General features: G+C 40.8%; 1 protein-coding gene and 1 non-coding gene across 8 annotated transcripts; both read right to left on the bottom strand.

Moving 5' to 3' along the window:
- Positions 1 to 5,458: 5,458 nt before the first annotated feature.
- Positions 5,459 to 11,528, bottom strand: LOC141911511 (alkaline phosphatase-like). Of its 7 annotated transcripts, none has more exons than XM_074802491.1 (12): positions 11,399 to 11,528; positions 10,248 to 10,415; positions 9,882 to 9,980; positions 9,682 to 9,803; positions 9,095 to 9,272; positions 8,494 to 8,666; positions 7,907 to 8,011; positions 7,662 to 7,761; positions 7,126 to 7,266; positions 6,796 to 6,987; positions 6,264 to 6,386; positions 5,459 to 5,796 (listed from the first exon to the last, which is right to left on the bottom strand). In XM_074802491.1, exons 2-12 carry the CDS (start codon positions 10,303 to 10,305, stop codon positions 5,504 to 5,506), a joined length of 1,584 nt encoding a protein of 527 aa, XP_074658592.1. In that variant the 5' UTR covers positions 10,306 to 10,415; positions 11,399 to 11,528; the 3' UTR covers positions 5,459 to 5,503. The 7 variants fall into 7 exon arrangements, with proteins under 7 accessions (XP_074658592.1, XP_074658594.1, XP_074658590.1 ...); XM_074802493.1 differs by having other exon boundaries at positions 10,248 to 10,337; positions 11,399 to 11,458; XM_074802489.1 differs by lacking the exon at positions 11,399 to 11,528 and adding an exon at positions 10,711 to 11,025 and having other exon boundaries at positions 10,248 to 10,442.
- On the bottom strand, positions 9,361 to 9,432 carry Trnaq-cug (transfer RNA glutamine (anticodon CUG)). Its single transcript has one exon. It is a non-coding gene; the product is annotated as a tRNA-Gln (tRNA).
- Positions 11,529 to 13,344: the final 1,816 nt, after the last annotated feature.

Genomic DNA, 13,344 nt, shown 5'->3' with positions numbered 1-13,344 from the left:
GCATCGTATTTCGGCCCAGGGCGACATTCACTTGCGCCGCAGAATCTTCGAAGAAAAAATAACGAGGATTAAGTTCACGATTCTACACGAATTTGAAAGCTCTTTTTTCATTCAACCCACAGCCTCTACAGATTTCGGAAACGATTTGATTACTCTCAAGGGTTAGATATATACTATTATTGGCTGGGATTAAATTAGCACATGGTCAAAATCAAACTTGGATCCATCATTTCATCGCAGAGATTTGACAGAAATGTTTGAGTTCATTAGAAAGTTACTTAAAAAAAGAACTGGAAAGTTGAATAGTACTCTGAATCTATAATGAGATTCTCTAATTCATTGCTTCCTAAAAGCGGGTGGTTAAGGCTATAGAAATAAAGACCCGATGGTCAAAAATTCTGGTGTCATGGGTCCGTTGTTGGCTCCAAAATGTTGGGTCAAACCCCGGACCTAATTTGACAAATAAACGCATTAATGACACGATAGCATTTTATAACCTCGTATGTGTTGAATACGTCATCGTTTACTGAGTATATTGTTCCGACAAAAAAAGCATAGTAGAAATGTTCGAATTCGAAAGTGGTATTAATTCGAATTCGACCATTATGAAATGAAACTTCAAACACAGCGAAAGAAAAAAAACTTGACAGAATTTTACTGACCTGCGATGTTTAATATCAGGCTGTATTTGATAATGTTAACTAAACTGATCATAATGACGTCACAACTCCGCACAAATAAGGTGTCGCTGATCGTTTATGAATAAAATACACCGTTCGGTCGTTTGTCCAAAAACTTCATAACACTATCCCGACCCTCGCAGACTGTATATTTCTCCACCCCTCGCAGATTACAACCACGTCCTTCAAGCGTGACGTCGCCTCTACTTTATATTCGATACCCCCCCCCCCCTCGTTAGCAACGCTCCTCTCCACTAACGTGGAAAATCTATTCAATTCTTTCAGCAAGATAAAAAAATCATTATTACCTAACCTCAAGGCAGAAAGAGACAGCCGCAGAAAGAGACAGCCGCAGAAAGAGACAGCCGAAGAAAGAGACAGCCTTTAAGCGAAGCTTGAATGAATGGTTATTAGTATCAGCATCAACGAGAGAAGAAACTAGATTAAACAGAAAGACTTAACGCCAAAAGTGGCGCAGAATTCGACAGGAAACTTCTTGTCGCTGTAGTTTCATAACCGATGGCTTTCATTTTTCAATTTGAAGGTTTAAAATTGGAGAGAAAACATGGCATGCAACGCCAGCGAATATAGTGATTTAAAGAAGATATTTCTCCATAATTTCCGTGTCAGAATTGTTTTACCGATATTTTCACAATCGGCAGAAACAGAAGCGATTAAAAACACAAATTATCGTCGCTTTGTTTGATTTCACGCAGAGTATAATTGGCAAAACAAACCGTTAGGTCGCGTGACTCCTCGTTTTATTGGATCAAGGCGCGAAAACAATTATCGCCCGAGAAAAGTGAAATGAACCGCAAACAAAGCGGCCCGGGAAATATGTTGAAAAAATCTATAAGTGGAGAATAAGTTGTGCGTTCGAAATTTCATTGAAAGGCCGTCCTCGTTCCGCATGGATTCGAACCTGATTGCATCAGCCACGACCGGGTGCGCAGGTACATGCGCAGATTTACCGCTCGAAAACTCGTGGCACCCAATCAGATTGCTTGTTGTATAATCGCTGAGGTAAATTCCACGTAAGAAATATGAATGGGAAAACCCGGGCTGAATTAAAACGGGATATCTGGACCCAGTTCAACAGTTGTGAGTTAGAGTTAACTCTGAGTTAAAGTTAGTTCATTTTCAATGTTTTAACCCAGGGTCAAATCTTAACTCAGAACTGTGGAACTGGACCCTGATTGGCTAATAATGACATCATCTAAGCTGCGCGTGTAGCTGCGCACTCTAGTGTGGCAGGGGTTCGTACCGTGGCAATCTCAATGCCATCAGGTTCGAATCCCTGCCGGGGGAGGATGTGAAAGGCGTGAGTTATAGTTAGAGTATAGTTAGAGTAAAGTTGAGTGGTGTATGATATGTGCCCGACGCGTGTGACGCCTCGTCCAGATGTGTCGGGTCGGCGTTCAATTCAAAGATCACCGTGTGTATGGAAGTTTTTTTAGGCGGTCGTGCGTAACGCTCAGACATAGTTTTCCGACTCGAGTGAATTGCACCCGGACTACTTACTCGATGAGCGAGAATTCCACTTCGTGCAAGCGAGTGATGATCGCCAGGTGTCGCTAGTAGTTAGCCGGTCGTCTGCACTGTCTTCAACTTCTTCTACTATTTTGACTAGGATCTCTGACAACGTTACGATCGAGGATTCCACTTGTGGCAAGTGAGGAACCACTTAAGTGGCGCTAGTGTTTACTCGGTATGTTTCAGATGACTCGGGATCATGTTGTTACGTCAATCAGTATAATATAGATTTTTACTTTGCCTCGACGTTTAAAAATGGCGGATTTTTCAACGGAGAAACTCTGGTCTAACTTTTGGCCTAAGTCTCGACTATGGAATCGGCTCCTAAGCCTTTACTCAATTCACCATCAATTGGGTAAGTCCCTGGGGCCAGTTGCACAGTTGTGACTTAAGTCCATAATTGGTCTTAAATCTTAAGACTGGTCTTAAGTTGTTAGATTGGCTATAAAAGGAAGTTGGTCTTAGACTGGTCTTAAGTCTAAGCCATGACTATGCAACTGGCCCCTGGAGCCAAAGATGGGTATTAAATTCACTCGGGGACTAACTCAATTCATTTTCGATTGAGGTAACACCTGGTCCATAAGTCCATAGTTTAAGGGTAATTCCATTCTATAAAGCTGGCATCGGAGGTTTGTTACCATGTGTGGTTTAACTCAGTGACCCTTTTGTCGTAGGCCGAAGCAAGAAATTACGCGTAGGCCTACCAACGAACGTATATCAGATTATATACTTATTCTATCTCGTGTATGATTGTTACCGCATAAGGTAACTCAAGCTGGAGGTGTTCTTTTTCCTACGAGAGATGATGAATACAGCGCAGCGATTTCTGATTCGTTCATCGCGCACACACGTAAATGTCTTACACTCAGAACCGAACTAATCCCACTAACGTATACGCAGCCATCGTAACTGGTGCAACCGCGATAGGCCTGAATGGATATTACCTGTGGATTTATCTCGTGTTTGCGAGTCTGTGTTACATCCTCGGATTCACCGGTAATCTTCTGATCGTGATAGTCATGCAGCTTCGTAAACTATGGCGACGTTCTTACAGTCGTGCGTTCGTTCAACTAGCCGTCTGCGATACTATTGCTCTCGGCGCTTATTTCAGTAAATACATCAACGTCATATCCCATTCCTTTTACGGTAGATTACTGGTGAAACCGTCGACGCGTGTCCAATGCATGTTTTTCGAGTATTTCATTATGGTTTGTATTACGAGCAGTCCGTGGACGCTGGTCCTAGTAGCCACCGAGCGAATGTGCGTCGTTTGTTTTCCCTTTAAAGGCCCTCGTTTCTGGACACCCTCTACCGCTTCTAGGTTATGTTTATCCGTACTATGCGTCACTGCACTGATTTACAGTTATTCATTCGTAACCATCAACATCAGTAACGTTGGTTGTACCAGCGACGAAAAGATTCAAATCAGGGCTTTGCTGTTGATTTCAGGGGGTCCTTTTTGTTTACTAGCAATCATATCAGCAATAACATCAATCGCTCTAATGCGAAGAAGAAAAACGAATAAGTTAGAAGAAATAAATCGAGCATCGAAATATTCGAACCAGGTGACCTTATTGGTTTTAGTACTCTGCATCTTCTTCATGGTGACCACATTTCCCTTCTCTATACTCAGCCCAATTCTCTGGAACAATCCCGAATTAAAGAATATCTATTCCGCCCTTACCGACGTTTTGATGATGAACTACTCGTTCAATTTCTACTTATACCTGATAACGGGAAAGGAAATCAGGAATGAAATACAGAATGTACTTTTTCGAACCAAACCAGCATGAATGTGACCTTCAACAAAGTTTATACTTCAGATCATCGCAACTCAAGTCAAATAGGCACGCTACATACAAGCACAGTCAAAGTCGAAAGCTCGGAAAACTGGGTAAATATAGTGTTACGAGATTTTCTGAAATTATAGGATTTCTTTTAATTCTAACTAGATGCACAAGCTTTTCTTTCATGCAGAAGATCGACAAAGCAACAACAGTGTCAGCGCATTTATATATTTCAAGTATGTACCACGGTGACGGGTTAACTTATTGATAAGCAATTTATACAACGGAGCACCATGAGCCTATCTGCCGTCAATATAGGGGAGGTCTCGTCGAATATAGCAATTATTAGAGATAAATAAAATGGGCCTTGGTATAGATACGCTGAAAAAATAGCTATCCACTAATAAAGCTGACACCCAATTCGGTGTCAAAATAAACGCACCGTCAACACGAGAACTTCGCATTTTGATACCCATCTCAACGTATAGATGATATTTAACGCTTTTTTATATCTGATTTCAGCAGGTTGAAATATCATATTCTACTCGTCGAAATATCACAGTAAACATGTCTCCTATGGTATAGTTCAAACACGCTGAAATATCGAATTCACGTCTTGAGTTGTTAAATGATATCAGTCAGATTATCTTATTTCAAATCCGCATTAGCAAACGATAAGGAAAACTGAATACTACGCTGAGTGCAGCCAATCGACTGGTTTAAACCACAGATATTTTTTTTTTCTGATTTAAACTGAAAGCAACTTTCGTGGCGACGTTCCTATTATTGTGCTCAGCGTATGAAGATAACTACTGAATTTGCAGATTGAAACTGAAATCTAAAATATGGGACAATGCTGTGTGCGATTTCAATGGAGACAGCCGACAACGCTACTGTGGCAATCGAGTGTTCTACAATTCTCATCGTGTGTTATAAGTGTGCAGTAGGACATCAACTACAGCGGCAATAGAGGATCCCACGTGTGGCAAGTGAGGATCCACCAGGTGTCTCAAGTGTGCAGTAGGACTTCAACTACTGCGGCAATAGAGAATTCCACGTGTGGCAAGTGAGGATCCACCAGGTGTCTCCAGTGTGCAGTAGGACTTCAACTACAGCGGCAATAGAGGATTCCACGTGTGGCAAGTGAGGATCCACCAGGTGTCTCAAGTGTGCAGTAGGACTTCAACTACAGCGGCAATAGAGGATTCCACGTGTGGCAAGTGAGGATCCTCCAGGTGTCTCAAGTATGCAGTAGGACTTCAACTACTGCGGCAATAGAGAATTCCACGTGTGAGGTTCCACCAGGTGTCGCTAGCGTACAGTAGGACATTAACTACAGCGGTAATAGAGAATTCCGCGTGTGGCAAGTGAGGATCCACCAGGTGTCGCTATAGTTTTACATTTTTTATTGAAATAACTAAGTCAGACAAAGCATCAACACAGACACATGAATCCGTCTGAGAATGTGATTTATTTCCATTTAAAGGTTACCTACGCACGAGATCACGACAAAATGACACAAAATTGTAATAAAGCGATAACAAAGTAAATCGATTTGCTGTAAACCTTGCCTCTGTTGCTGGAATTGAGATAATCGTAACCGGAAGTCGTTCGACAGTGGTCTTTGTTACTGCCGATGCACGCAGCGTAGCCCATCGCGTGCGCGATGTAGTTCTGTTCGATTACTCCGCGGAACAGGTGCGACATCGGACCGCTAGCGTACACGGCCACGTCTTCCCCGCCGTGTGTCTCTTCTTTGATATTGACACCGCTTTCCTGAACGTACGCCAACGATTCTACAAGATAAACAAAGGGTAGATAGATAACGCCACCAGTTGAAATCCAGATGGAACCACCTGCTATTAAACCAAATTAAGTTTAAGTTAAATGTGATGCCACAATAGTTCACTAACTAGCTTCATAGTTTCCCCTCCAGATGGAGCCATTAGCTATTAATCTAGATGGAGCCACTAGCTTTGATTAAAACAGATTCTATGTGCAGTAAAGATGTAGACAGAAGCTGTTCACTTCATTGAGCCACTAGCTCTTAGTCTAGAAGGACATCTAGCTTTGAAGCCACTAACTCATGGTCTAGACGGAGCCACTATCTTTAATCTAGGTGGCGCCACTGGCTAGCTAACTTTTGTTCAGATCGAGCAATTAGCTACAATGAGGTCACCTGCTTAAAACTGCACGAACAAGTCACTAGCAGTTCGAAATGAAATCCGGGAATGAAATACTGCAACGTTATTTTATATTTTACCTGTGTCTACGGTTTTCAGGTTCGGTCGTTTGCCGAATTTATCGACGGCGAATCCGGGGCCGTTTGTGTACATTAACGTAGTGAATGGACGGCCGTCTAAATCTGATTCATACGTGTTTAAACCTACAATAAAAACAAACTATCTATATATATATATATATATATATATATATATATATATATATATATATATATATATATATATATATATATATATATATATATATATATATATATATATATATATATATATATATATATATATATATATATATATATAGCCTAATATGCATAGGGGACACGCTTGACAACGCTACTGCGGCAATTGAGGACTCCACTCGTGGTAAGCTAGGACCCACTAGGTGTCGCTAGTAGCTATTCCTTCTACATTTCGACTTTGATCTCAAGTAAAGAATTTATACAAAGCACGAATTTGAGAATCACAAGTCACTCATCTTGGCCCGAATTCTTGGGTAGTTTCCATTTTGTGTTGGATTCTGGAGCCTGGAATCGTATCCGTAGATAAACTTACCGAACAGGGGATTCCCCCGAACGGGGTATCCTCCAATTGTGAATACATGCGAGTGGTCAGCCGTCACCACTGTAAGGGTATCCAGCGATGACGTCAGTTTCTGGGAATTCTCTATCGCCTGCTCCATTTCTATCGACTCAGTCAGCGCTAGTTTAGCTTTAGACGCGTGGTGGGCGTGGTCAATTCGTCCCCCTAAATTGCAATCAATAATAAATAACTAAACAATGCTTAATGTATAGCCCACAAAAAAATGTATACGGTATCTGCTAAACTTTGCAATGCTATGATAGTTCGAATCCCTCATTTTTAGTTGAATACAAATTTATGTACCTTCGACTAGTAGAAAGTATCCTTTTTTATTTCTTTCCAGTATCTTGATGGCTTTTGCCACCATTTCCGAAAGACTGGGTTCACCATTTCGATCGGCGCTCCTATCGGCTTCGAATCGCATGTGACTGTGTTCAAAAAGTCCTACGAAAAGAAAGTTGTTCCTAATACGTTTATAACAGAAAATAATTCATAGGCATAACGTTGTTAATTCGTGGACTGCGCCCAAAAAACTGAGATGTCAATGAAACGGACATTTACCTGCACTGATCTCGATTTAATATGCACTAAAATTGCATTAAAATGCATATAAATTTTCAAAATTTTCTCGGGGACTCCTGGGCTAGATATGTGACGTGGTATGTACGTGTTAGTTGACAAATCACCAGCCAAATCAATGACAAGGATGTAGAAACTGCCGGGATCTATGTCGGAGATCCATCGGTTGCACTTACGAGCAATCATCTTAACGTTAATTATCTTAATAGTTAGCAGTTTGCTCCGCCTCGAGCCGTAACGGTTGATGTCACGTGTCTTACCTAAAACCCGTTGTGTTTTCAAATCTAGCGAATCAAATCCCGATTTGTCGATAACGTATTCATGAGTCAAACCGCGATTCTGTTTATCGTCTTTCCATTCCTGGACAAAACGAAAGTACGTTATAAACAAATCTATTCAACGGAGAAAAAAGTTGTCGTTGTATCATCGTCTGATGTCCGATGTCGTATGTCTGATGTCCGATGCCGTATGTCTGATGTCCAAAGTCGTATGTCTGATGTCTCACCTGAATCAGATCCCTGCCATCTTTTCGTTTTCCGTGTTTGTTTTCGTATTCCGGATCCTGGTCGGTTTCTCTCATGAAACTGCGTCGCCCTCCCCCGAATACAACCTATAACGTGCACATACAAAACCAAACGAATCAATCAAAGTCTAACTTGAGGTGAGATTAGGGGAATGGATGTCATAATGAATTTACTGAATATATGGTAAGTTATTCGGTAAACACTCCCTCTGTTGGGATAGCTGTTGTTGCAGTTTTAGATTCATGGATGATAGAGACAATTCTTCCCGTGGCAAGTGAGGCTATATTACGGTATACATGTAGTCCAATATTGAACATGAACCAAATTCAGATCGAGTATGCCTAGAACGCCATCTGGCGGAATAGCCGGTGGCGCGGAGTTTCAGTCTCGCTAACCCTGGCAGGCGAGGCATGTGCCCTGTCTAACCCTGGCACTTAAGAAAGGAGACGATTCTTACTCTGACTGGTAAGAGTTGGTTATTTTGTGCACGCCATCTGGTGGAAACCATTGGCGGCACGGGTATGAAAGAAATATCGAAACAATATCTCATGAATATTAATGGACTTACGTCAATGTCTTTAGCGTATTGTATGAACTGCGAGGCCAAATCGGAACATTTTCCTCGGGCGTCTGGCGGTAAATCGGCATCGGTTTCCCAGTATCTGCTGACTGAATGACCGTAAGCGGCGGCAGGTGTCGCGTGCGTCACCCGCGCTGTCGTCACTATACCCGTACTCTTACCTAGAAATCAGCGTATAAAACGAGTTGTTTTCACAGAACTGTGTTGTTACTAATTCTACTTCCACGGTGGTATCTCCTAGAATCGCAACTTCTTTGTCTAGGCTTGTATGGTATATAATACGTTATTGGAATCAAGGGTGAGTGGTTTAGGGAAGGTTGAACTGGGCCAGCCCTTCAAATTCGAATGTGCCCTCCGAAATTTTGGAAATGTTTTTGCAAAAGAAAATTCCATTGAACTTACAAATAAATCGAAGTGGGTCTAAAATCTCTGCGGAAGAACCACAGGAACCAACACCAATGTTCTATGCAGCCCCGCATAGCCAAATCTGCCCCATTCCAATTTCTAATTCCAGCCCATTCAAAGAATTCTAGATCCACTTAAAACCTATCATTTCTTCAATTCTTTATTCTTTCGATTTCTAACTTACCAGCTGCGCGCGCCCATTGAATTATTGAGTCTAATTTCGATTGTTCTGTGTAAGTTGAACAGTTGTTCAATTCAACCGACTCGTCGACGCCTACTGTACCGAATTTCGTTTTCACGCCGCTCAAAAACGCAGTTGCCGTCCCTGCCGAATCAGCTACCTGGTAGTCAGTATTGTAGGTCTAGCAAAATAAAATAAACTGAATCAGTTTCAGTTTGTCTGGCTGTAGGACTGGCTGAAATAATTTCGTAGTTCGAATCCAAAAAATAAGGTTCTACCGAGACTCGAACTCGGATCGCTGGATTCAGAGTCCAAAGTGCTAACCATTACACCATAGAACCTCGAGTTAGAGACCTAGGGTTTACGCTAGAATTTGAACACGGCCTTGAATCTAGGGCTCATTAGGCCACGCAGCACCGTTGTACTAGACTAATATTGTAGCCCACAATATACATATCTCAAGGATGTCAAAAGACTAAATTTAATTATCAAAAGAATCGAGACTCTTAATGATGGTAAAAACGATATTTTCATTAGACTCACTTAATTAAGTTAACGGATGTAAGTCTATTAATACGGGCGGTACTAACCTTAGAAAGAGCCACGTTCGGAAATTGCTCGTAAGACAGAACCGTCTCCTCTCCGGGAAGGTTATTTTGCTGTCCTTTATAAATGCGCGTGGCCGTCACTGTAGACACGCCCATTCCATCTCCTGGAATGAAAAAAATGAATCATCGCATTTGATTGACAGCTCAAATCGGTAATTCATTTTCGAAGCACTTGTACTTACCGATAAACAGAATTATGTTTTTCGCTACGTTTTGATTTTCGGTTATTTTCAAATTTCTTTCCAGCGAGTCCTGCGCCTGCTTATTCCAATGCGCGGGCCCTAATCGAATGTGGAAGGTACATAAATCGGGCATAAATGATTTGAAAATTGAAGTCTTACCCACGCACTCAAAAACCGTAAAGTTGAAATATCGACATCGTTTGGCCTTATCCAAAAATCCGTTATTAAGTAGTGATAGATTTTTGAGTAAAATTTCTATTTTCGGATTTCAACTTCTTCGATTTTGCGATCGTGGCACTCCGTTCATATGCGCCGCACGATGCGAATTTCTAGACTGTCACCTTTAAGAAAATACTAGACTATTACCTTGTCCAGAAACGAGCCAAATCTGTACCATAAACGCAGCTGTAGCAAACATCTCCATATCTATGATCCTTCCTCGCTAACTCGTCAAACCTTAAATGAATTCACTAAACACAGTCTAAATAATTTCACACGGTTTTCGCTTCTTCGAACAATGAGTTGAACAGAAACCTAGGTAAAGAGATTAAAACTCACTATCTACAGATTAAAAGAATTTAAAATCAAGAATTGATTTATTCGAACAATCTAAAATATATGATAAACACGACGTTTCGATCTCACCCTAGAGATCATCGTCAGGTGTGAGACCTGACGATGATCTCTAGGGTGAGATCGAAACGTCGTGTTTATTATTTATTTTAGATTGTTCGAATAAATAAATTCTTGATTCTAAATTCTTTTAATCTGTAGATAGTGGTTTTTAATCTTTTTATCCGTCCGCCACGTTTGAGTGTGGTTATCGTACTAGAAACCTAGGTGTTCATCTTTTAACAAAGACGACGCAGATTTATCACGAAGTTTTGAGACCTCTGTCTCTCACCTCCTACACGTATATATCCTATCTACGCACGTCACACTATATCTCGATTCTGAAGTCGATTGTAAAACTACTCCCGTTGATCCAGTTCGACATCAAACTATTGATCGTAGTTAGCATTGTGCGTTATAAGAATAGCCAAGTGCATAGAGATTGAGACCGCTTTCGTATCTTAATTGGGGCGATATGCCACCACAAGTGGAATCATCACAAAGAACGTCTTATGTGTAAGCTTAAACCGTTTCTCTCTCTAGGTGCGATCAAACTACGTATAGCCTTTTTGACCCGGCCCGAATTCTGACCCGTGCCAGATTATAGTAGTTCACACTGGTGCCTAAACACGTCGGCTCGAGTGTTAAATTGTAGCATGGGTCAAATTAAAGTGACCCACTTCGCTTGCCACAACATCGTTTTGTTAGCAAAACAGCCGAACGTGCGAATGATTAGCGTGTGAACTCTTATTCAGCACGGGCCATAGATTTGATTCGGGTCTATTCGCGGGCTAGTTTCACCAAAATCTGACTCTAAAACGAAGAGTCCATCATATAGTATGATTCAAAAATGAATCTAATCGCAAACTCTGCTCACGTTTCATTCAATGATAACAAAAACTTACGATTGAAGAATGACTATATGCCTTCGACGTATGCACGTACCACCCTTGGCGAGTGTAGTCCGAGCTTGTATGGTCGGCGTGCGCTGTTCAACACGGCTACAAAAACAAATCATTGTTCCTCTCATGAATCCCACTCTCGCTTTACGCGTACGTACTTTCTTAGGATTGCACGTAGTAGTAATCGATAACCACGCGGTGAACGTTCGGATAGGTGAACGGAAAAATGGCCAAGGAAAAAATGGCCAGGAAAAAATGGCCAAGGAAAGAATGGCCAGGGTATTTGCCTAGGAAAAAATGGCCAAGGAAAAAATGGCCACGGAAAAAAAGGCCAAGGAAGATTGAATGGAAAATTGACTGTCATTTTATTAACTAACATTAAAACAAATGCATTGATGTTTTCCGATGTTTTGGCATGTCGCTTTTTGAGATTATTAGACCAATTCCTGAATTTTAGTTTAGGTTAATTTGATGATCATATCTCACTTTGATGTTATCAGTCACTGCACTAGTTTGCTATATAAATTACCACACAATTTCAACGCATTTACCTTTGATGATTTAAAAAAGTCTGTGCCCTAATAGCTAACTTAGATGTTTTGAAATATTGATTTAGTTGATTTATTAAGTTTAAGTTCATCACTATTAAGTTTATTCATTGACTACTTGCATGATAGTTCTTGATATATTCATTATATGTAATGAAATGAAATGTAAGATCATCAGATTTCTGAACTCATTAATACCGATTTTAATTGTTTTAAGCCCCATGAACAATATATAATACATACTAAAACATTTACAGAGAACAAAGTCGAACTATCGTAGCTCGACTTTGATAAGTTCTCTGTAAAGGTTTTAGTCCTGAGTCAAATCTAACTCAGAACTTTCGCAGTGCACAGGGATTTAAGTAAATGAATGATATACTCATCAGGTATATGGACATATTTAGAATCTTGTAGTAATTTGATTTCAGAATCATCTCGAGGGTCTATTGTTCGTGATCAAGTGAGATAAACAAAACTGGTGTGGTACGAGTCGATTGTTATATGTTTATAACAGCAGAGTATGCGCCTAATTCCGAAGCGGAGCGACTGTAGACACGGTCACAGAGAGCGGAAAGTGAATATTGGATTTACACAGTCATCAGTGGTTATATGTAGAGTTTCGAGGATCGTTCTACAAATATGAAAAGAGCTCGTAGATTTTCAAACCTTCCTGCAGCGTTGACACCTAGCGGTGGATGTATGAAGCTAGCAGACGCTGTCAGTGAATCGATCGATACGAAACAACGAGAAACTACGAGAATCTCGCACGATAGTTCACTCGTATGCTACTCGTCAAACTCGTCTGCTGGTTGTAACTTCTCGATGAAATCGAGCCGAACATTCTCGCTGGATAAATCGCCGAACCAACGAGAACTGGATCGCGCCATCTATCGGCTGAAACTTGACTCGATAGACCGACGAGTCGAGCGTCTCCTAGCGGAGCGATTTGGAACGCGATTCAGCCCGACGACGCTAGAACCGAGAAGAATCGCCTGGGTGATGAAACATCTGAGGAAGAAAAAAAAAGTTATCGTTGAAGAGCAGGCACAATTTCAGGTATAGTAGCGCCTTCTATATTCAAAGAAATATATATGGTCCATCACTATTTCTCACTGTACTGGAACAACGTGACAAAGTCCAAGCTTCAATTTCTTCTATAATTTTTGAATCGAATGAACTTATTTGGATACGTCGAATATTCATTACAAAATTATACCAATGGCTAAGTAGAAAAAAAAAATGAATTTAAAGTAAGTAAGTCCTGTGCTAGTGTATGGATTTGGAAGCCTAAGAATTTCGGTTCAAAATTAATTGTTGATAACGTACTTAATTCGCAATATATGCCTGAATGCTCGTTACACCATCTGGCGGGATAGCTGGTATTAAACTTGCCTCATTATG

The sequence above is a fragment of the Tubulanus polymorphus genome, chromosome 10 (genome assembly GCF_964204645.1).
Source record: "Tubulanus polymorphus chromosome 10, tnTubPoly1.2, whole genome shotgun sequence".
In the NCBI taxonomy this organism is placed as follows: domain Eukaryota; kingdom Metazoa; phylum Nemertea; class Palaeonemertea; order Tubulaniformes; family Tubulanidae; genus Tubulanus; species Tubulanus polymorphus.
Note: the sequence above shows the minus strand (reverse complement) of the source record. Positions and strands in the feature narration are given on the sequence as shown.